Source organism: Plodia interpunctella, chromosome 27 (assembly GCF_027563975.2).
Source record: "Plodia interpunctella isolate USDA-ARS_2022_Savannah chromosome 27, ilPloInte3.2, whole genome shotgun sequence".
Lineage (NCBI taxonomy): Eukaryota > Metazoa > Arthropoda > Insecta > Lepidoptera > Pyralidae > Plodia > Plodia interpunctella.
The window spans coordinates 4,286,868-4,308,279 of record NC_071320.1 but is presented as its reverse complement, the minus strand read 5'-3'; the positions used below and the strand labels follow the sequence as shown (position 1 = coordinate 4,308,279).

General features: G+C 35.7%; 2 protein-coding genes across 3 annotated transcripts; both read right to left on the bottom strand.

The window, feature by feature from the left end:
* Positions 1–283: 283 nt before the first annotated feature.
* On the bottom strand, positions 284–6,787 carry Bap55 (Brahma associated protein 55kD). The gene is made up of 9 exons (XM_053765449.1): positions 6,481–6,787; positions 5,654–5,805; positions 4,968–5,194; positions 4,313–4,430; positions 3,454–3,585; positions 2,590–2,740; positions 1,834–1,978; positions 1,227–1,282; positions 284–893 (listed from the first exon to the last, which is right to left on the bottom strand). The coding sequence occupies exons 1-9, from the start codon at positions 6,680–6,682 to the stop codon at positions 790–792; spliced, it is 1,287 nt and encodes a 428-aa protein (XP_053621424.1). The 5' UTR covers positions 6,683–6,787; the 3' UTR covers positions 284–789.
* Positions 6,788–8,888: 2,101 nt separating this feature from the next.
* Positions 8,889–18,677, bottom strand: LOC128681566 (uncharacterized). Of its 2 annotated transcripts, none has more exons than XM_053765566.1 (7): positions 18,455–18,677; positions 17,035–17,125; positions 16,498–16,616; positions 14,350–14,412; positions 13,339–13,638; positions 12,495–12,624; positions 8,889–12,028 (listed from the first exon to the last, which is right to left on the bottom strand). In XM_053765566.1, exons 2-7 carry the CDS (start codon positions 17,120–17,122, stop codon positions 11,952–11,954), a joined length of 777 nt encoding a protein of 258 aa, XP_053621541.1. In that variant the 5' UTR covers positions 17,123–17,125; positions 18,455–18,677; the 3' UTR covers positions 8,889–11,951. The 2 variants fall into 2 exon arrangements, with proteins under 2 accessions (XP_053621541.1, XP_053621542.1); XM_053765567.1 differs by having other exon boundaries at positions 16,498–16,598.
* Positions 18,678–21,412: the final 2,735 nt, after the last annotated feature.

The following is a 21,412-nucleotide window of genomic DNA, read 5'->3' as shown; positions in this document are numbered from 1 at the left end:
TCTGTAAATAAGATTAAATATTATTATAAGTTGCATAATAATATACGGAAGTGTTTTATTTATTAAGTTACTTTAAGTTAATAAACTTTTGAAAAATTATTACAAGTTTTTCTTATATCTAGAGAATAAAAAAATGAGTTTATAAAACATTTGTGTTTAAATGTAGAAGTTGAAAGTATATCTCTACGGGATAAGTGTAGTGTCTTTACTTGGAAAATGTATCTTCGGTTTATATATTATTATTTTCATAGGTTTAAAAATCAGTAAATGAAAAAATCCAACATATACTAAAATGAATTTATTCTCAGACATACATACACCATATCATAATCACACATACCAAATACTTTTGTACAAGTAGACAGAATTTAATTTTAAAATGATGGGTTTTAAAAATTTAAATCCTAAATTTGTCATTCTTATACAAAATATGTTTGAAACATTAATAATCTTATTTCTATCTTTCAAACTTAAACATAGTATAGACACCACTTGATGGAAAGTGGTTACCGCAAATTACGTGGCATCGATAGTTTCTGTTAATCGTCTGTAAAGGGACTCGGTATACATTTGAACTACTAGCGCTATCCCCACGGCAAGATGACGTTCATTGAAAACTGATCTTTAACGCGACCTCTGTAGACATACTTTATATTGTCTACAAATTAGCGTACCTGAGCTCTCGTCAATGTAAAGTATGTCTACAGAGGACGCGTTAAAGCTCAGTTTCCAATGAACGTTATCTTAGTAGCGGTGCGGTAGAAGAGTGTTGACTAAAAGGTATAAAATTTAAGGGCATTTTCTCTCCAGCTGCCCTTTGCCTCCCTCGTCGTACTCCTGCGACGATATCCACATCTGCTGGAAGGATCCGATTGAAGCCAGGATAGAACCGCCTGCGGAATAAATATTATTAAGGATTCTTTAAAGTTTGAAAGAAACTCGGACCACGGCGAAAATTATTAGAAAAACATAATTTAACAAAAAATAATAATCACCAAATAACGAAATAGCAAACATAAAAACTGATTTAACTAAATCTGAATCGGTAAAGTATTTTATTTGTAACACAAAAATTTACAATATTTACTGTTAATTCTCAGTTTCGTCCTCACACATTTCTGGGACTAATTTCAATAGTTCGTAATAGTATATTCTTCCGTACTAGTGAGGACAAAACGACAAATGTTTGCTAACTGTAAATGTAATAGTTTATATCTAAGACTTACCAATCCAAGCAGCAAATCTCCTCTCGTTGTGCGAGGGAGCTGTGTGGCTCTTCAACCTGTTCAACCATAAATAAGTATCAAAAGCTGCAGGTAATACACATACGTAAATAAAATAATATTATAGAATTGAATTGGACATTTTTTCACGAAATTGCTCCTAGCGTGTAATAACGACACGCCAGGTGTGTTTCCAAACATTGTTAAGAAAATAAATGCAATTATTTTGCTTACGTCGGCGTAGCCTTGACAAACAAGCGAGCGTTATTAAGAGAACACGTTTATTGTTACTGATATAATTTAAGTTTAATTCTTTTTTCTAAAACATAATTTTTGCCATGAGCTTTTATTGTCGTGTTGCATTCAAAGCGTGACAAAAATACACGTCCGTGCTGGAAACCATTGAGGAGTTCCCTCGTTGGTAGTCCTAAGCATTTCAGGTCATGCTTATTATAATAATGCATTGTAGTGGATACTGAAGCGACGTGGGAAATTTCAACTCTATCAAGCGGAAGTAGGTGAAATTTAAACTTGCAAGATTTGATTACAGACAAATATAAAAATAAAAGCATGTAATAAATCACACATATAAAGACGGTCGAGTTCTCACCTGTGTGAGGAGGGCGCCCTGCTGGCCAGCTCCTTGGCCAGCCGGTCAGTCCAGCCCGGCAGGCAGGCGCCCCCCCCCACAGCCAGCACGCTGCCCCACAGCGCCGGCCTCGCGTCTGCGTCGCACGCGCCCGCCGCCGCACACACTACTCACCAATAAAAAGAATGACACAATTTTATGTTGAAGCGATTTTTGGAAATTCCACTCCGAAGGGGGTGAAAAACGTTTATATGAAAGTTCTACATCGTTGGGAGTTAGTGACTTGAAAATTTGGATTTTGGTTGTTTGCAATAAATTAATGAATACGTGTTTCAGTTTTTTCTGAAAATTAACCTTCAACCCCTTCAAAAGGGGGGTGAAAGATTGTATAGAACGTAATACAAATTTTAAAATAAAAAGCTGAAAATTGATAAAACTTACTCTTCACCATATTTCATAAAAAATGGCCGAGATTTTACAATAAAATTAACGCGGGCTAAAAAACTAGTACAATACAAAATATCTTTATTGCCCATAAAAACAGTATCAACAAAAATATAATACAACAGTATATACATATGGACAAATGGCGGGCTAAGGAATCTTTTCTTTATTCTTTGAGAGAGGATAACGGAAGACACGAAGTAGTACACAAAAAGATACACGGGTAGAATATAACCTGGAATAACATAGGGCACTTTTTATCCTGAAATCCCACGAGAGCAAAGCCTCGGGATGCAGCTAGTATATTATAAATAAAACAAAAGTAACATTCACCGAGATGCGGTGCCCCCAACGCCTGTTCGAACAGACACTCGGTCAGTTTGAACCTCTCGGTGCCGAAGTCCTGGTGGTACCCGCCCGGGAACTCGTAGTGGGTCCCGGGCACCGCAGCCGCCACGCGCTCGTCGTATTGACTTTCTGACACCTGACATGTGGTAAAAGTTGTATAAATGCTAAATATAAATATATATGGATAAATGTATAAAGTACATAGCGCCCCGTCCCGTCTTTGCTCGGGTAAAAATCATAATAATAAAAAGTAGCCTATGTTAATCTTGAAGGTTTACACCTGTCTCTGTGCCAAATTTCATCAAAATCGGCCAAGTAGTTTTTGAGTTTCATTACAAACAAAAATTCAAATCTCTATAATATTAGTATTGATTAGTACTCGTATTAGTATGTATAATAAGCCCCATTGTTCCGGTGAGATGTGTTCAAAATCATATTTACATCGATATTTTTTTGTTATGTGTAATAATCATTGAAATCACTATAAAGGAAAAGTTGTGACATGCTTATTTTTAGAAAACACGCCGCGCGTACCGCGACACGCTCAGCGCGAATTCACGAATTGTGTAACACAAACATCGGGTAATTTTATATAGTTTTATTCATTTACTAGCAGCTCGTCCAGTCTTCGCTCGGGTAAAACCATAATAAAATATAAACCTTTGTCTTCAATTACACTATCAATCGGTGAAAACCGCATGAAAATCCATGTAGTAGTTTTAAGTTTATTGCGATTAGACCGACAGATAGACGCGGCAAAAGACTTTATTTTATAAGTGACATGTAACATGGTTAAAACAGCAACATTTTTTTTTGTCATTTGAAATAATATGTTTACAAGTCACCTACTTGAGCTACACAATGACAGAAGTCCTCATACTGTCGTTTGAGCATGTACTGCTGCCACGAGTGGGTCAAGCCGGCTGGCAGCGTTTTCAAAGTGTACCTTGCTCGTTCACGCTCGCGAATCACTTCTTTGCTCTGTAAAGAGAAATTAATTGTATAGCCTACTGGCATTCGCCGGCTCGCGGCTTCACCCGCGTATATTTTCCATAGGAACATTTATTTTTCCGCGATGAAACATACCCTATGTCCTTCTTCATTACTTCAAAATACATGTATACAAAATTTCAAGAAGATTAGTTGAGTAAATAGAGCGTGGAGAGGTAACAAACAAACTTACTTTCGCATTTGTAATATCAGTTAGGATTGATGTGTCCCACTGCTGGGCGAAGGTGTGGAAAAAGGAAGGTCCTTTTTTATCTCTGTCGAGGACTACATGTTCCGTAGGGAACCATAGATGACACAATTTTAGTAATTCATTCACAACAAAAATACACCAATTCAGGAAAAAATCATTTTTTTCCCACAAAATGACAAAACTTTAAAAATATGATATTTGTGTTAATTTTTTAAACATTTTATGATGCAAGTTTTATTAACCAAACTTGTGTTAATTAAACACAAGATTTAAGTGTACATCCGTTCAATGGATTAATTATTAGGCTGATACAGGATTGAGGGTGGGTTGACGCCAATCGCAGCCGGATCTTCAACATTTTAAAGTTTATTTTTTACGCTGATCCCGAGCTTTGCGGCTTCCCTACCTATAACGGAACCATGAGGAACATGCAGAGATGAGAGAGAGAGAGAGAGAGAGAGAGAGAGAGAGAGAGAGAGAGAGAGAGAGAGAGAGAGAGAAACTTACCTGTATACTGTATATCGGCAGCATCTGTATATGCATGGAGGCGAGCATGTGTTTGGCCTGGGCCGCGAGGTGGTCGCCGCCCAGCGGGGACCTCACCGCGGCACTCACTAGAGCGTATCTAGAATCACAAATGATTCAAGAATCTGGGACACGCGAGGACGAAATACACGGACTTGGAACACGCTAGGATGGCAAAATCATCCTCGCGTGTCCCAGGTTACAATTTCGGCTGTGAAGCCCGTAAAAATGTTTAAAGCTATTAAACTTGATTTTTAGTTACGCATATTTATAAGGCATTATCTGTGACGTTTTACAGGTCCTTCAGTTCTTTTTTTCACTATCTATAAGCATAAAAATTGAAACCACAATGTAATATAGCATACTGTTTTATAAATAAATAAATAATAAACAAATAATTTCATTTATTATGGCATAATTTTAAGTATAACACATAATACAATATGCCGGAACATAATTAAAAGAAAGCAATTTATTACTATCTTACTAGGCATATAATTATAAAACTCTTCACACCTCAACCTTCCACTATCTATTGGTAAAAACAGCGTGAAATTCCATACAAAAGTAAAACAGTAAGTCAATACAATAGTTAGAATTTATCACAAACATTATTGGATGTAAAGATAACACTTACCCATCAATGACCGGCACAGCCGACGTGTGGCTGGCCCCAGCGTCCACAACCAACGCTGTGCTCTTCCCGTTAGCGAACGCTGCGACCACAGCGTTCTTCACGAGGAAGAAAGCCGGCGCCTGGTACTTCTCGAAGAGGAGCTCCGCCAGCTTCTCCCTGGACGGCCGGGTGCTCCACACCGCTTCGGTGAACAGGGCTGGGTGGTGTTCTGATGGGGAGCGGATGACCTGAATACATGAAACAGGTACAAAAAAAACGTTGTATAGCCATATGAACATTGAAGCGATGGAGTCGGAAACCTTTCAAGTGAGGGAGAATAGTTTGTGGCATTGTGGTCCCGCACTAAAATTGGACCCATTCAATTTACCTATTTTATATTGTCCCTTATTTTAGTATATAGGATTTTTTATTCTGAGGCCGGGTATCGTGATCGGGAGATACAATCAGGAAGATGTGAGAAAAATCTCTTATAAGACTGCAGCATATACATCTCTCGGTCACACAGACACATTTCTCTGTCATCAAGAGCTTTCCCGGTTTCTTCTGCAACCGTTTGAGCATCTGAGCCCAGGGTCCAGTTTCCTACTATTAGACCATTAGCACACATATCCTTGACAACATCAAGCCATCATCTCTTGTGATTGCCCATTCTGCCAGGTCATATCTGCCGCATAACAAAGACATACCTTAGCATAACAATAGTCAAGCATCTTCTCAAACAGGTCCCAGTTGTCGACCTGTCCGTCCTTCATGTAAGTTTGTATCTCCATGTTCGGCCGCGGCACGTGCAGCTCTGTCACGTCTATGTAGTGACGGAGTTCGCCGCCTGCCTTTGTGCCTGCAGGGAGGAGGATCTTGTTTCATTATTTTTACTTTTTTTCTAAATCATATCACAAATAAAACTGTTAACAAACTGCAGAAACCTCGTAGGGTTTATCTATCATCATTTGAAAGCGGATTCCATCAGTCATGTCAGTTCAACAAATATTGTATTACTGAAGTGTGACCTGTTCTACTTTTCCTTCAAGTAGTGTCAGTTTTCATATGTGACCATGGTATGTGCAGCTAGTGTGCTATATGAACTCGGCAGCTCGGCATCTGCCTTGTGCCTGGTGGGAGAAGAATTTGTTTATTTTTTTCTTTTTCAAACCCTTCCATTGGAAAGAGTTGGGAGATACATTTTTCCCAGCAGTAAATATAGGTAAAAAAAAAAATTGTTTTTTAATCTTTTCTTTACAACATTAAAAACACAAATACAAAATTTTCCGAAATGCGGAAACCACTCGTAGGGTTTGTCTGTTGCGTGAGACACTAATAAATATAGAAATATTGACTGAATTGACTGTATAGGTCTACTTAATACATCACACAGTTCAAGAGAACTATGTCTACTTTCAAACAAAAACTATTAACTCCACAAAATATCGATAAAACTAACACTAAACACTCTTTGTTGACAATAATAGTCACGGCGTTTCTGCAAATTTTGGCGAAAATACACAAATTTACTCACCGCTTTGCGTAACATTGCCATCTGGGACCTTTTCCTCGGGCTCTGGGACGTGTGTAGCTGGTCCTACGCCTACCACAGCGGGAATATCAGCTTTTGGGGTGTCTTCTTGGGCATACCCAACTCTTAAGGAATGATGTCCTGGATCAAACACTAATGCGCCAATTTCATCGCCGCCGTACAGCATCCCATTTGGGGCACTCATTGTGAAGGTTTTTGAATGATATTTGATTGTATATTGGTTATTTTATATAAAATTTGTGTTTAGCATACACAGCGCGTATCGATACGATACCGAACCAAGCTTGCTTGTTTTGATTTGACAAGCTAAGCAAGAGACAACATGTGACAATGACATAACTTTTGACAATTAACTGTGTTATGCAGGCAGGGACTGGGAAGGATGCAGGCAGGTCATGAAAAATAAAATGAATGACCTGACCCGGCTTCGCACGGGTCCAATATTAAGCATGTTTTACGTATAAACCTTTTTTTCTTGAATCACACTATCTATTTGAAATACCCACATCAAAATCCGTTGCATAGTAAAAGATCTAAACATACAATAGGGACAGACAGACAGGGGGGAGCGTTTTATACTATGTAATGATGATGGTCTCATCGCTTACCTACTGATAAAGTATCTAATAGTGATAGTCTATATGTATCATATCGAACAGATAGCGTTAAAATTGTGCTTCACAAGTGTTGGATAAAGAATGAAAGAAAGAAATCATTTATCCGGCAAACACATAAAATCCAAACATACAAAAGAGTAACAAATATATATCGAATAAAATATGTAAGCCGAAATGGCGACCAGCTCAGCATGGTGCCAAGGTATCAAGCCAAGGCGCTGATTTTCAGCTGGAACCAAGTACAAAAGTAGGTATGGTGTTGCTTCAGGCAGATTAATCTAGCAATTAGTTTATCTGTCAGATTACGGAAATATTATATCGCATTCGTTGTCTGTAATTAAAACAAATGTTCAGTTATACATCATAAAATTTATTAGAACACAAATAATTTATGCGAACAATATTTTAGCTAACATCGATAGACACAAATTACTATTTAACACCATCAAAATGTTCAAAAATGATATTCAGCAGCTATATTTATGTCCTCTAAAAAAATCTGATCAGTTTTTAATTTCTGAGATAACAGAGAAAATTATAAGTATTAGCTTTCGTCAATATTATGGAATACATGAGAAGAAACGGAACAGAGTATTAATATCATTTTTGTCCCTACCTCGCCGTATGCCCGTGTGCCGGAACTTGTACAGAATTAAATGTTTTATCGCATTTGGCTACGCTAGCCCGTCGTCATCAGTTTTCTTGATCTTTCTTTGATGATTTTAAGCTAAATGACATTTTTGAAACCATTTTGATTTCCCTGCATAAGTACTTAGTGAAGACATAAGTTTAAAATGAATAAATACAAAAAACTTGGTCCGTAATAATCTGATTAACATTTTGAAGTTTTAAAAACTTAGGTACAAACACAGAACATTAGGAGTACAATATTCTTATATCTGTGAGGACAAACAATAACATTCCCGAGCTCAGAGCCGATTTATTTTTACGCTGACTCCGGCCTTCGTGGTCTCACAGCCCCAAATGTAACCCGAGAATTATTATGCTGTCACTGTCACTTTCTGTAGTTTAGAAAGATATGGCGCGAGATTTGAGTATTAAGTTTTTAGCCACAGGCTCAAAGAGACACTGGCATTAAAAATATTACATTAATTAAAACAACAATAATGCGGTGTTAGTAGGAAAACGCGTGAAAAACTGATAATTGATAATAATTGATGCCGAATCCACACTATCACCGAACTCGAACAGGTGCCGACGCGAATGCATGAACATTGGGTAGTTTGTACGAGAGCTTTTATTTATCGCAATGAAAAACCAGCAATGTATTACTAACGTCAAATTTCGGCGAACTGTGTCGAGATAATATATAATCGGCATACATACATCGCGAGCTAAACAAATATGCGTTTTATTCACAGCCCAAGACGTAGACAGAGAAAGCTATAGACCCGTATATCTTCCATTTCACTCGTACCACAAAATTAGTTCTTACCATAATAAGTATCCGGTGAAGGAAAACATCGTGAAGAAATCTGAATCCCGCTTAATTTATCAACTTGTGTGTGAAATGGAGAAGGCAATGGCAAACCACTCCAGGTAAGGCTGAATATTGAAAGTCGGGGGATTTTTAATTTGTCTAACAATTTAACTTGTTTATTAAGTGAATCTATAGTTTAGTAGCATAAGTCTTAATCACATATTTGTTTAACTTGGGCATTATAACAAGTAGAGAAAGATAGCTTATAGGAACTGCGAAAGGCATATAACGATTAATAGGTACTATTAAGTACATTATATAAAACACCGTACGAAATTAATAATAAGTATACTATCAATATACCCCTTATAATGACTAGGTTATATCCACAGATTATAAAAGTAAATACCTACATATTTATCACTATACTCCTGCTCATACAATTGAAAAATATTTCTAAAATACACGACACTGAGGTCGAATTGTCACAAAGGAAGCATTTTATTAAAATGGTTCACACATAACTATTTTTGGATGGCTTGGTCTGTCAAACAAACACATATAGGTGCAAAAAAAAACATTTAAATTTAAACATGTAAGTTCTACTTCTCATTTTAACAATTATTCTAACTTTGAAAACTCAACGGAAATCGAATTACCAAACTTTATTGCTATCTTTGTCTAAACTTAGATATAATATTCAGCGAGACAGAGATAGCATCAGTTTGAATTTGTGAATTTTTAAAAGTTGTTTCACATTATTGATTTAAAGTTTTCACTTTTAAAATATTTGCGTTATCGTTTTAAAATCGAAGTTAAAAACGTGTGAAAATAGAAGAACTGTACCTATATTTATCTAAACACATATATTTACATACCAAGTACACATATATACCGTACATTACTTAACGTATAAATATATATCACCTTCTCCTCATGGCATTATTTACGATTCCTTTCATACAAAAAAGCGCGCGCGATCGTTTTGCACCAGCCTTTACAGTTAGGAAGAAATTCTTCTTCCATAAGAGAGAAATTGACTGACGATAAGACAATGGCGAAGAAGACGTGGTTTCATGTGATCTCATAAAAATCTATAATTATAATAAAAGTGTTATAGCCCGCGCGTACAAGAAATACATATCGCGTTGTTTTCTGCGAAATCATACATTTTCGTATTATTATACGAAATTGTATGATTTAGCAAGCGAAAGAACAATAATTTACCGACTAAGTACATGTTACTACGAATTATTGCTATCTCTTTCACTTGTTATGACAACGAAAGGTTAAGCGACAATTTGCAGTAGACATGTTTGCAGTGTGTTTACATACACTGCCATTTGCAAAGCATCGGTTCTAGATTCTTTCTAGAAAAGAGCTTCAATGGAATTCACCGAAAATTTTCTTCAGTTTGTTCTCGTGATATTCCGATGAGAATTTCTCTTGCGAGAATTCTAATTGAGACAGATTTTTCTGAGAACAGAAAATTTCTCAGCGGCACATTGCTATATGTGTCGGTGTATTTTCGTTATATCCAAGTGATGTAATGTCTAAGTTTGAAGATGGCAATGAAGGATAAGAACTGACTGATGATGATCTTAAAGTGTTTGATGAATAGGGAGATAAAAGTGAAGGTAGGTATATGAACTAGGTCTACACTTATACATAGAGGTGACAAACAGATCAGTCTTACGCGGATTGAGAGGCCATGAAACTCACTTCTTTGTGAATACAACCCTACATTTTACCTGCGTGCTTGGTTAAAACCTTTTAGGAAAATATTTTAGACTTGTCATCAATACTTTCAACAATCGAAATATATTTCAATATTTGATGTGTAATACGAATGTGCGTTTAACCTAGGCCATTAGGTTTATAAACACCAATACTTATACTACTGCAATTAAAAATGTAACCAACCAGTGAGCGCGATACGCGTTTTGTAGAAAAATACCGTTATTTAGGTTGGTGTTACAAAATACATTTTTGTATTTGTTACCAAGCACGCCATAATTATATCTAAATTGACTATAGACACTGATATTAAATCCACTACAATCTTAATTATGATAGTACTTATAATTAAATTATACACTAAGATCATATGACGCTGTGTAGGTAATATACTTTGACACAAATCAGTAGTCGGGAATGGGAAAGAAAGAACATATATTTAAGTTTAAAACAATTGAATAGGCGTAAATATAATATCAATGTCGAAATCGCGTAAAATAAATAATAAATTATAATTAAATATAACAAGATTAAAGAATAAAACAAACGAGGAACAGTTCATTAACTGAAATAAATAAAGGCATTTAAGTAAACATAGTTCAGCTGAAAATATCAACAGAAATAATGCTAACATCGGAAATGGCGGTCTGTGAAATAATTGCATAACACGAACTGGCCTCGGCAATCTTTCTCAGTATTTAAACGCCCTATATTTCACCCCAATCAATCAGCGCTCATAAAATTCAAGGCCTCGAATTTATTACATACAACTCGTAAAATTCGTAAAGAAAGGTCACAAAATAATGAATAGGGTTTATGCGCTGTTTTCACCTAATTTCGGAATTTAATTGACGTATTCACGTGGTCGTTCCGAAATTCTGGCAAGTTTGATATCTGAATAAAGTTTAGAGTTTTATAATTTCATTTTAAAAGAAGTTATACAATTTTGTGTTTCGTTTGTATTTTTTAAGCTATCAAGTTTTCCCTTCATATATTTTTTAGACTTGATGAAGTTACACCGTTTGATTATTGTTATAAAAGTTACTTATACTTAAATAGAACCTGAAGTTTCAGGTCTAATTATTATACCATTATAAAGTAATTTCTTTCCAAAAGTCAATTCCTCACGCTCAAAATTAATTCAAAATTGAAAAATGTTACAGTAATTGGTTGACAAAAACATATACATTTGGAGTAGTTTTTCTATATAAATAAATGTTGTCAGTTTGTAAAAAAGAATTACATAATCCTGTTATGTTAAACTTTTTGACAAACAGACTTTTCTTAAAAAGTTTTGTGAGTCAGGAGATAATTGAACAACAATAAGGATCGCAATTCGGCGACTGAGTTAAATTAGGTATCTGTTTTAGAAATTATATTTATTATTATATAAACACTATATAATGTACTGTGTAAGCAGTCTCTTTCCATATAATTATTACGATACAACGACATACGATTCCAAAAATACATGACCTCGATCTCGCCATTGAATTCCACCAAATTCAAGTCGATAAAAAATTTAATATTTTCCATGTAATTTTTATGAAAAAGTATTAAAACTCGTATTTTAGATGTTCTTCGGTTTTATAATCCACGAAGACGCGATAGCTCGTGATTTGAAGGCTGATTGAAAACGAGCATGTCATCCAAATAATTCATTGTATTTGACAACCCACGCTTATAGCGTTGAATAGTGGTGCTGCTCCGAGCCCACCATCGCCGTCTGTGACTCCTGGAAGAATATAAACGTATGTAATATCAATATTATCTAAGTATACAATAATACATTTATATGGTCTCGCATAAACTATGTCTTTATTAAGTAGTAATTGCTTGCCTGCTAATTGCTTTCTGGATGACATTTCAAAGATATACAAATATACAAGAAAGTTACAAATGTAAAATGAAAAAGAAAACATAATAACAACCAATTAAGTATTTTCGTGGAAAAAGCTAATATCGCTAAAATATCGAAGCAACGAATTAATCATTCATCAGGATCATAAGATATCGTCGTGGCGAGAGATTCCGCCCTAGAATAGGACCACTCTATATCCTTCTGTTTATCTAATATGAGGCGATTAAGAGACACATGGCTTAGACAGTGATAGACCATCCAAAAAGTGTTAAGGGGACGGCATAAAAGCTGGCTAAGAAACCCCGAACGCAGAGAGAATATCAGAAGATATTACACAAACCTGCCAAGTATTTCGCCCTGGTGCAGTCTCCGCACGTGCAGCTGTCAGTCAACGTGCACAGTCCCCGGGCCGTCGCTATGGCCTCCCATTTGATCTGCTCGTCCAGGGTACCACTTCTGCTGAGGAGATTCTGGAGACGGAAGCGGTGGTTAAAGCAAAGTTATTATAGCAATTTCTTTTCAGTTTGAACATTGCAATCTGTCACAGAGAAGTTCAGCAATTATTTTGTCTTGGTGGATGTTGCTTTTTTTGGGGGTTTTTTGTTGTTGTTTGTGGGGCTTGCTATCCTAATACGTCGCTAGTTACAGCAAATTCTGGGATACCTTTTTTTAAAGTCTGTGAGTGCTCGGAGTATACTATTATACACTAGTGGCCAGTCCCATCTTCGCTCGAGTAAAATCATAATAAATTAGACACCTAAACCTTTTCAATAATCACATTATCTATTGGCGAAAATCGTTCAACCGTATGTATTTGAGTTCATCGCGTTCATAGACAGACATACGCGACAGGAGGACTTTTTATACTATGTAGGGATAAAGATTAAGTGAGTGGCACGAACTTTTGAATGAATAAATTCACGACAACGGTGGCGCAGTGGTAAAATACTTGCCTCTGAACTGAGAGGTCCCGCGCGGGTTCGATCCCCAGTCGGGTCATGATGGAAAATGATCTTTTTCTGATTGGCCCGGGTCTTGGATGTTTATCTATATATGTGTTTGTTATAAAATATAGTATCGTCCCAAAACACAAGTCTAGAACTTACTTTGAGGCTAGCTCAATCTGTGTGATATGTCCTAATATATTTATTTATTTATTTAACTGGTAATTATCAACGTCTCACCTGCATGACTTCCACATTGCTAGCCCTCCACATATCTATATCTCTCATCTGCTGTTCCTCTTTATCCCTACTCCTGCTTTTCTTCGGCTTCTTCAGTGTCCCACAGTACACCGACAGGTCTTCGCTCGGTGCTATTGAACTCTCATCGAACTGTATAGAGTTTGCATCGCAAGATGTTGATGCTCCATCGTCGAAAGCTAAATCTTCGTTCTGATCCAAATAAGGCTCGTCAAAGTCTTGGAGTGTTGAGATTGACGTGGCGTCGGTGGAGGTCTGGTTTTTTAAAGGGTGGTAATTCATCTGTGATAGAAACAATACGGAATAACGTATAGTTGAGGGCACTTGTAATTTATTTATTAATATTTGCCCGATGTAATTGATCGTCTAGGGGTCGCTTTACATATAACGTCAGTCAAATTACATACATAATTTTCTCTCATTAGTCCGTTAGTAGGTCGTAATCAAGGGGGTCCAAAGACCTGAAAGCCTACCATGAAATATACAAACACTTAGCATATACTAACGTTCATATGCTGTATCTTTATCCCATATCGTGTACGCATCGTGTAAAGAAAAAGAGAGAACTTGTGGACGCAATCACGTGCAACGTACAGCTTGACCATGAAGAGATGACATAAAATGAGTATGCTAGCTTCTTTGTAGCTGTCACATTTTTGAGGTTAGGTATGCCGAAAATAGGACCAATTTTGTATGGAAACTTTTTAGTTCCACTCATGGAATTTGTAGGTAGGTACTAAGTACTTACCATGTTATTAGTAGGTACTCCGTAAGTACTTACTAAATCCATCCATCCACTTTAATATCACTTTTTTGTAGCTTCGTATTTTAGATCATTTAAGTATTTTTATTAGTATTTGAGTGATTTATCCTGGCACAGGCCTTGAAATGCTTAAAAGGAGGCTCCGTCAACTAGTTTATACCAATCAAACGATTGTAGGTAGATGATGAAATAAAGATTTTTTAATTTATTTTTTTAAATTAATTGCTTACATGATTATCTTCCTGTCCACTGCACTCACTGATACGTCGCATAGGTGTTGCTTTCTGGGAAATCTGTAACAAAATTGCTTTTATTAATTCGGATATCGAATATCGTTATTCGAATATTTATCTCGTCGATAAAATGATTTCTTGGAAATAACGCTGATTTTTAGACACATTAGAATTGATGAATCAGAATTTAAATTAGAATTTTGTGTTTGTTTACCTAATGTCTCCTTTATTGTTACCAAGTACATATTGAATAATTATATTTATATTATTTTGTGTTTAGTTTTCTGTGAATCAAAAGTTAAGAACTAATCTTTTCACATGGTAGTCTGTCTGTCCGTTTGTCAAGACAGAAGATACAAAGAGTTGAAATTGATAGCAAAAAAAAACTCAGGATTTCAGTCTCTTTTAGCTGTGAAAATATTAACAGCTAGTTGCTCCCTGGGCATTTCAGGATAAATATTCTGTGTCATTCCAGGTTATATTCTACCAGTGTACCAAATTTCATAACAATCGGTCCAGTTGATTTTACCTGAAAGAGTAACAAACAATACACTTCACAAACTTTCGCATTTATAATATTTGTAGGATTTGTTTCGAAAATAACCCTCTTCCTAACCTGACCGTATCGTTTGGGCATCTTCCTGTCATAAACCGAATGTTAAATAGTTGGTTTTCACTTTTTTCTTTCAACACATAGCAAAACTAAGACCGCGTTTGCAGCAACTTAACCTTGTTTCTGGAATACGTTGGAAACTTAAACTTACGTAACTTACATAGTTATAACTTCACACTTGCCATCCGATATCTTATTTAACTTTCCGACTTCATAAACTTACTAATGGTGTGCTTTATCATAGAAAATGTTTTAATCAAATAAATTTTATTTTTAATCACATCATCGAGATCCTAAAGAAATTGATCTAAAAATATTAGGACCAATTTAATAAGTCACATTTGACATCTGTCAGCCTATAGCTAGAATTGTCAAAAAATTTCTTCTTTTGTTAGTATTGTTAATTTCAAAGATTTTGGATAAAAGTGGCGTGGCTCTTTCTTTCCACGGCGAACGGCGAGGCGAACGGACGTCTGCGTGTGCTTCAGTCGACGACGGCGGCGAGCGCGGCGATACATCGCGACGGTGCATGAAGATGATGCGTTGTAGTTGTTCTTATCAGAACTGAGTGCATGTTTCTTGACGAACATTCTTGTTTCTTGGCGAACTGAAGACTGGGTCTTGCCTGTGATGTGAAGTGCGCGTACTTTCTCTTTTTTTTGCGACGGAGTGAATAAATATAGTGCTTGTGCTTGTGTGTGCTTTTTCTTGGTAAAACCTTGGTTTCGGTTATATGGTGAAGGTAACGGTTCGGTATGGTAATGGTGGTGGTAATGTTGTGGTAGCCACACCCTTATCTTTGATTTTTTGTAGTCCTGATTTTGTAACAATAAATATTGTACGCCCTCCGTTACAAGGTTACATTTATGAATTTGGACGAAGCGTCAAATGTGACCTGTTAAATTGAACCACAGATTGAATATATATATATATATATATATATATATATATATATATATATATATATATAGTAAAGTAAATATATATATATATTTACTTTCCTATTTACTGTCTCTCTGTCTTTCTCTTTATCTCTGTGTACATAAACTGTTAAATAAATAATATTAATATATATATATAAGAATATAAGAATAGATTAATAATATATAAGAATAGATTTTCAAAATGTAACCTCTCTTACTTTTGCGAAGATTTGGCAGTGACATTAAACGGTCGCCTGTCTGACGTCAACCCATGGATATGCTATTGCCTAGCTGCCAATACTAGGTGTTCCTACTCGTGCCGCATGAGTTTGTATACCAGTCTGACTCATGTATAGTTGTTTTCATCGACCATCACTTGCTTCCGGTGTAGGAAAACATCGCGAGGAAACCTGCACACTGGTTGATTATTAATTACCTAGTGAAATGGAGACGGCAATGGCAAACCACTCCATTAATAGTGCCAAGAAAGTTGTGTGTGTTTCATTTCACGTAATGACCACGACCCTCAGTCGTGAGGAATATGACTATGAGGGAGTGGGGTTAATGATTGTACGTCACACCCATGGTTCGATCGCTTAAAAAACTTACGTCTTCATCATCACTGTCGAGGTGCAAGTCCACGATGTCTGCTGGCGTGAGGTCTTCTACCAGACCTTTACTGGTTGTGGGGATCGGAGAACTGGGAGCGGCTGAGGAGAAAACCACATCTATAAAATGAAATCAAATCAATACACGAGCATTTATTGTGGAACACAGGTAAAGGGATATCACAATTTAACAAAGGATCACTGAGTCGACCGACTTTCAATATTAATTTCGCTACAACTTATGAACGGGTAAACCTTTTTTGACCAAACATACGAGTATCTAAGAACCACCGCATAAAAATTCGGTTCACGCGTTGATGAGCTACGGTGCCACGTACACAGACAGACACACTTAGCGGTCAAACTTATAATACCCCTCTTTTTGCGTCGGGAGTTAAAAAAAACATTAAAAACATTTTGTCTTTGTTAAAATTTAATAAATTGTAAGCAATGACGGCGCGGCCGCAGCCACTCAGTGGTCCTATTGTAATACGGAACCATACGCCAATGAAAGTGAAGCTTATAAAGAAAAGCTCACCATGATCGCTAGACAGCAAGTTCTCAGTGGAAGGCTGCTCCTGGTCCCGGCTTCGAGCTTTGAAAAGCCCAAATTTCACGGGAGCCATTTTCTGAAATAAAAAAAAAACATCGGAGACAAAGAATCTTAGGTACATCTAACGTCTTATCGCGAAAATAAAAAAATAAGATGCTTGTCATTTTATTTTTTAAATTTGAATTTTTAATTTATTACCATTGCTCAGTTAAATAATCTCACTGATATTATAAAGGCGAAAGTTTGTGAGTATGTTTGTTAGTGCTTCAAGCATAAACGGCTGGGCCAATTTTTATGAATATTGATATTGAGGTAGCTGATACTTTGTATTGACACTTAGGTTACTTTTTATCTCGAATTTAAATTCAAAATTCTTTATTCAATTTAGGATGATATACATCACTTATTGACGTCAAAAAAATTACTTAAACTAAGTCTACTGCCGGCTTCCAAAGCGCAAGTGAAGAAGAAGCGGCGCAACAAACTTCACCGCAGCCTTTTCTCCAAGGACGTCAATTAACAAATACAGGTCTTATATATATATTAATAATTAGGAGGACGAATTTACATCATTATTAAAGTACGTGATTCCCGTAATATTTCGTCAAATATTCTGAATAGGCAATGAGACTTTATAAAACAGATGAGGATATTGAACATAAAGAGAAATTATGTTTTTTTAAGATATCCAGGTAGGACACTACTAGTAATAAAAAAGGTTCACAGGTCTGATTATCGAATATCGAAATATAAGTAGTATTAGTATCGGTTTCCTGAATAATCGAACTAAATCTAAGTCCTAGATAAGTGGGCAGAAAACCTTACTCACTGGGAGATCTATCTATCATGATAACAAATGCTAAAAAACAAAAGAAAAAGAAATAATTCTAGTTACCAAGTATAATATTTGGACAATATCTATGGTCGTAATAAATGAAACTCTTGTGTAGTGGCAACTAAAATATATATTGGAAACCAAAACAATACAACTGATAGTTATCGGCGGTAATTTTGTTGACAGCGAAAAATATTTGAAATTAGAATAAAATTATCAACTTATTTCTCTAATACAATTTTGGCCAGTGCAGTTATTTTATTGTTATTAAAATCCTGGACATATTTATATACTTTATATTAAAATTGTTCATAAATAATTAAAGATTACTGGAATTTGCGGCATCGGACTTCGGCCAATTTCGTCCAAAATAAGATGAAATATAAACTCTTAAAAATTTACCAAGCTACAAATTTTCGATTAACTTAACAATTGACGATCTTTATATGTCTTTATATTTTCAATAAAACATATCGTAGTTACATACATTTTGTATTGTGAATATATTATAAATAAATAAATTAGTATAATAAAGTTTTATTTGCGAGCTAATTCGAAATACGAACTTACCTCGAAATTCTAATAACAGCTTCAGTGAAAAAACATTCGTGAGATTGGGTACGAACAAGACGTAGAAATGTACAAAATATTACACAAAACATCCAAGATTCAATATTATAGTCTCAAAAATACACAATAAAAATAAATTTCGGGTACAAAATAGTAATTTTGGTTCCGGTTTTTTGGTAAAATATATTTTTTTAGGTAGAAAAGCGCGGATGCATCCGACGGATTTCCGCTAAACACTAGTTGGGTATTTTTTAGTCGGCAATACGGAGCAGGTATTATGCAGCGTAAAAATATTTACTTCTTTAATAGACGACTCACGTGGTTTTTAATTTTAAGATATTTAAAGAGTAAGTAGCTACCGTAGAGCAAGACTTCCCAAACTTATCTGTATTGTAACTCCCTTGGGTTTTTGTAATTTTTTGCTACACCCTTCAACTCAGTTCTCAAAAATACTAATCAGTTTTTGTACTAGCCTAGTAAAATGTTATTAGGAAGCACAGCCAGGAAGACACGAAATGGACACAAATATTTTTCATTAAATGAGAACAAATTTAAACATAAGCATAAAAAATAAAAAGATGATGAACTGGCTGGCTCTTAATTAGATGGATGTGCTTGCTTTCCTGAGCATAGTTTCTGAAAGTGGGAAAATTCAAAAAATTATTAAAAAGTTATTTATGGAATAATGATCTTTTTAGAAATTTCAAATCTTGTAAATCACAAAACCTGTTACCTGAAATGTCACTGTACCAAAGTAGCAGTCTCGTGTTCCCATTATAAAGAACCTTCCGCCATCTTGTCCTCAACATCGCAGTTGCGCGCGCATCATGTTTATAATCCGTTTAGCTTCGATTACATTTCCTCGTTCTCTTAATAATTCACAGGATTATCAACTTAACTACATTAGGAAATAAAGCTTATTATTGTATGTAGAGTTTTTGATAATAAATAGTTCTTCGGGGACTCAGGAAAGAGATGATTTTTAGTATTTAGCTAAATTTTGTAAGGTTTTTTTACACTACGCGGTTTTTTCAGTAAATAGTAGGTTTTTTTTTTAAATATCAACTATAAGTCCTGCATCGACTAATTGCTAGCTTTTATCTACTTCTAAAGGGACATATTTTTTTGGTGTTAATTTACGTCCTTCTTCTCTTCGTTCTTCGTTCTTTTTCTTTTTGTCATCCAAGCGTTTCCTGGCTTCATAGCGTCAGAGCACTACTTTCCTACTTTTTCGTCTCCACATCGCACGGTCGTCGACATCCATAATGTCAGCCTGTTGCGTTGACCATGGAATTAATTAAGTACTTTCGGCGTTGACTTATTTTCCACTTTGAGATGTGCAACGGTGTACTTTTATTAAAAGCCCAGTTTCAGCCTAAGATTTTTGTATACACGGTGATTTTTTATTCGTTCTGGAGCCGAAGGCCACTTCGTAAGTATCATTAATATGACCCAATCAAAACAAAAAAATTTGACATAAACTCGAAAGTAAAAAATCTTTTTTCCTAGATACACAGTAAAACATATTATGTCATCCTTACATATTATAAAACAAAGGCCTCTGCCGCGTCTGTCTGTTCACGATAAACACAAAAACTACTGCTACTGATTTTCATGCGGTTTACACCAATAGACAGTGTGATTCCTGAGGAAGGTTTATATATAATAGGTATAATGTATTGTGTTTTACCGGAGCGAAGTCGGGACGGGCCTCTAGTTATATACAAATTTAATCTATAAAAAGCGCGAAGAGTTTTTAATTAAAATCATTGAAATAAAGCATTTTATTTTAGGTCAGCGTTAGAAGCTACGTTCGTAGCACTAGATATTGTTTGCTTGCTATAATTTCCTACGCCGTGTTCGTAGCATCATCTACGAGCGAGATCTCTATTATACTATATTGTTTTTAGGAAAATAGGTATACTACTGTGCTACGAAATGAAATGCAGCCGTAGAGATAGCTACACAAACTTGTAGCACAGCCGAAACTGTTGTATGCAAAGAATTTATAATATACTACTAAACTAAACTTTAGTCTAAAATTTGTAGACTTTTTTTTCTTGCATACGACAATAACAGTTTGCCAGAAAGGGATGGCTACAAATTTCGTGCCCAATTTCAGGAACTTTGGGTATTTGGCACGCGGACATTGTGGAAATGTGATCTTTATAACAAAGCAAACAGGTCTAGTTTTCAATGTCATTATATTAACATTTGTTATACGTAATCATTCTAGTTAGCATATAAGTTCCTTGGTTTTTTTGTCAGTTGGATGTTATATTAATTGTTTTAAATCTTGTACCTTCTTAAGTACATAAATTTTGATTTTACAAGCTCCTGTGATTAATATCTCATTTTGTAAAGACCATGGATGTCCTACGAGGAGAGTAATGGAGCGGTATATGGAGTGGTACTATTCTAGGGCGGAACCACACACCAAAATAGTTCTGTATACCTCTTAAGGGTTAGTACTACATCAGTATTGAAGTTTTAGAATTTTGATGCGTTTTTAAAACGCTAAATGTTAAGGAACCATACAATTTTTTTATTATTTGGGTTGTAATGTTAAGTAAGGCGAATGCAATTCTATTCTGTGTGAGATATGGTTCATTTTCAATTAGACAGTTCTTGTTCATTTAGTTATTAAGGCCAAAGTAATGAAATAACGTAAGTATGCCTATAATTCTTCTCGAATATTGATTAGGGTTAATAATTATATGATCATCATCAACATCTGCAGCCCTCCGTGACCCACTGCTGGGCATAGCCCTCCCTCCGTCTCCGCCAACCATCTCTGTCCTGGGCCATCCCCATCCAGTTGTTGCCAGCAATTTCCTTTACATCATCGATCCATCCAGCTGCCTGATGTCCTACGCTCCGTTTTCCAGTTCTGGGGTACCACTCAGTTACAGCTTTACTCCACCTTCCATCATTGCTTCTAGCCAGGTACCCAGCCCA

Excerpts from the sequence above, each read along its gene's own strand:
- LOC128681566 (XM_053765566.1), bottom strand. The coding sequence starts at position 17,122 with ATGGCTCCCGTGAAATTTGGGCTTTTCAAAGCTCGAAGCCGGGACCAG. Across the intron at positions 12,625-13,338 it reads GCAATGTGGAAGTCATGCAG|AATCTCCTCAGCAGAAGTGG; the intron begins GTGAGACGTTGA and ends TTCCGTCTCCAG. Across the intron at positions 12,029-12,494 it reads CAGGGCGAAATACTTGGCAG|GAGTCACAGACGGCGATGGT; the intron begins GTTTGTGTAATA and ends ATATTCTTCCAG.
- Bap55 (XM_053765449.1), bottom strand. The coding sequence starts at position 6,682 with ATGAGTGCCCCAAATGGGATGCTGTACGGCGGCGATGAAATTGGCGCA. Across the intron at positions 2,741-3,453 it reads TCTGTCATTGTGTAGCTCAA|GTGTCAGAAAGTCAATACGA; the intron begins GTAGGTGACTTG and ends ACCACATGTCAG. Across the intron at positions 894-1,226 it reads GAGATTTGCTGCTTGGATTG|GCGGTTCTATCCTGGCTTCA; the intron begins GTAAGTCTTAGA and ends TTTATTCCGCAG.